At 43.3% G+C, this 2,861-nt stretch overlaps 1 protein-coding gene across 1 annotated transcript; it reads left to right on the forward strand.

Moving 5' to 3' along the window:
* The first annotated feature begins 87 nt into the window (after positions 1-87).
* On the forward strand, positions 88-2,441 carry FAM110B (family with sequence similarity 110, member B). The gene has a single exon (XM_009703327.1). It carries the CDS (start codon positions 199-201, stop codon positions 1,309-1,311), a length of 1,113 nt encoding a protein of 370 aa, XP_009701629.1. The 5' UTR covers positions 88-198; the 3' UTR covers positions 1,312-2,441.
* Positions 2,442-2,861: the final 420 nt, after the last annotated feature.

Raw genomic sequence — 2,861 nt, forward strand, 5'->3', positions numbered from 1 at the left:
GCCTTGCCCTACAAAGGCTGCCTTTAAAAGAGAAACGCAGTGTTATTTAATGAGCTGTGAGATGAGGCGCTGCTGCTAACGCTCAGATCCCAGGATTCATCGGCTATTCATTGTGCTTAATGTACATGTTTCTGCACCGTGCATTTAGGAGATCCCAGAGAAGAATCCAAAACGGCTGCGGGGGAAAGACCACCAAACATGCCTACAGAAACACTACCGACAGGTAGCATGGTGAAGCCGGTAAGCCCTGCTGTGACTTTCACGTCCGCCGTTCCTCTCCGCATCCTGAACAAAGGACCCGACTATTTTCGCAGGCAGGCGGAGCCTAATCCAAAAAGACTGAGCGCGGTGGAGAGGCTAGAGGCCGACAAGGCGAAATACGTCAAGAGCCAGGAGGTCATCAACGCCAAGCAGGAGCCTGTGAAGCCGGCGGTGCTGGCGAAGCCTCCGGTCTGTCCTGCGGCCAAGCGAGCGCTGGGGAGCCCCACCTTGAAAGTCTTCAGCAACAACGTGAAGACTGAGAGCGGCGTCCAGAGAGAAAACCTGAAACTCGAGATTTTGAAGAACATCATCAACAGCTCCGAAGGCTCCAGCTCAGGTTCAGGGCATAAGCATGGTCCCCGAAACTGGCCGCCCCACAGAGCCGATTCGACAGAGCTGAACCGACACTCGTTCGCCGAATCTCTGAAGGTTTACCCCACGCAGGGCCGTAGCAGCCCGCAGGAGAGCAGCTCCAACGTCAGCAGAAGGCTCCTAGATCAGTCGGCAGAGACTTTCTTGCATGTCTCTCACAGCTCCTCAGACATTAGGAAAGTAACTAGCGCAAAGCCCTTAAAAGCAATACCCTGCAGTAGTTCAGCCCCACCTCTGCCTCCAAAGCCCAAAATCGCTGCCATCGCCACCCTGAAATCCCCAGAGATTGAGGCAGTCGAATCTGGATGCGGAGTTAGTAGAAGACCCTCCCTACAGCGATCAAAATCAGACTTAAGCGACAGATACTTTCGTGTCGACGCAGATGTTGAACGATTCTTTAACTACTGCGGACTGGATCCTGAAGAGCTTGAAAACCTTGGGATGGAAAATTTTGCAAGGGCTAACTCTGATATTATATCCCTCAACTTTCGCAGTGCAAGCATGATTAGCTCAGACTGTGAACAGTCTCAGGACAGCAACAGTGACCTTAGAAACGATGACAGTGCCAATGACCGTGTGCCATACGGCATTTCTGCCATTGAAAGGAATGCCAGAATCATCAAGTGGTTGTATAGCATCAAGCAAGCTAGAGAGTCACAGAAAGTGTCCCATGTGTGAGAGAAAAATCCACCGTAGAAAAAGCAAGGACTGTATCTTTGTCTGTGAATATTCAGTTGTGAAGGGTTGTGAAGTCTACCTGAAGTCTTGTACACTTCTCAAATCTCTTTGTGTTGCTTGTTGTGCAATGTTTCCAAGTTGCATGCCTGTCAACATGTGAGCTGACCTGGCTTCCACTTGAACAATAACTTAACTACAGAGCCTGGCTGAGCATACACATTATCTGCCAAAAGTTTAAGACGAGAATCTAATTAGGGCTTCAGTATAATCAAAGTGTTTACATGGAAAGTTTCTATGACTTCTTTGGTATTTATGTGGTTCCTTGTGGATTTTATATATGTCACTTTTTGTCTTAATACAGATATTGTCAACTGACGTTACTAGTTTCTAAGTTGAAACAGAATCCCTTTGGCGGGAAGAAAAGCAAAATTGGCCAAAATAAGAGGTTTGGGCATGTGACGATAGGCAAAGCAGCCTTATCTCTTGTAGAAAGTGCATTATTGGCACATGTGAAACTGTTTCTCAAAGGCAAAGAATGCTACGTTCTTAAATTACGTATCGTTGTTAAACTATATATCCCTACTTGTAGTAAGGGACTGTTCAGCAAAGGTTTCTTTTTTCTAGGTAAGCTCCCTCAGTTTTACAGCAGAAGTAGACTAGTGAATCTGCTTGGCCTCTCATTAAACTAAATGAGGCTTGCATTTGGGTTGGTGTAAGCATTTTAATGATTTTGTATTATCCCTGTTGGAAAAGCTTAAAGAAGATTGGAGTCAACAGATGAATACAGCGTAGGTGCGGGATTTTGTGGGTTTGATTTTTACTCAAAGATTCCTGGTCTTAAACTTTTGACAGGAATGATTAGGTCCTATAGCTGATATTGAATGCCTTTATTAGTCAAACACATCATGACTACAAACTCCATGCTGTCTTTTAATTTTTTTTGTAGACCTATTTCAACAGTTAATGAACAAAAATGGAAACACACAGCCATATCACTATAACACCTTCTATTCTGAAGTAAATACACTCAGTAGCTGAACTATATCTGAAAAACTGTGATTATGTTGTCTTGCATATGTTATATCTAAGGCTGTGAAAGTTTGTTACAGCTCTAGGAAAGTGTAGAAACATGACAGTATGTAGCTTTTTTCTTTTTTTTTTTGTTTTTTTGGGTTTTGTTTTTTTTTGTCCCTCCTTATGATGGTTAGTGCTGCAGGTCAACCTGTTACAAATCATTTGACAATCTGTGTCTTCCTAGTGGTTTAATTAACTGTCATTTCAACTGACAGTGGTGGTGTGGTAGCAGAGAAGTTGAAAGTACAGTGGTCTGCTTCATTATTATTGTATACATGCTTTGAGGTAAATTGCAGCACTACCTTATACTTCATCAGCTAATAGGAAACTTTTTTTATTGTGTAAATGCTGTAAGACTTTGTATATACTTCAGTTGTTACGAAATCTTTAAAAGGAAGAGTGTTATGCTAATAAATAGCTCCTGGTGCAGGTATGGTAGGTTTTTTGTTCTTTTTTTTACCCCTCCCGTTCTTAAA

This window comes from Cariama cristata, unplaced genomic scaffold (assembly GCF_000690535.1).
Source record: "Cariama cristata isolate BGI_N322 unplaced genomic scaffold, ASM69053v1 scaffold6097, whole genome shotgun sequence".
In the NCBI taxonomy this organism is placed as follows: Eukaryota; Metazoa; Chordata; class Aves; order Cariamiformes; family Cariamidae; genus Cariama; species Cariama cristata.

Coding starts and splice junctions, on each gene's coding strand:
- FAM110B (XM_009703327.1), top strand. CDS start 199: ATGCCTACAGAAACACTACCGACAGGTAGCATGGTGAAGCCGGTAAGC.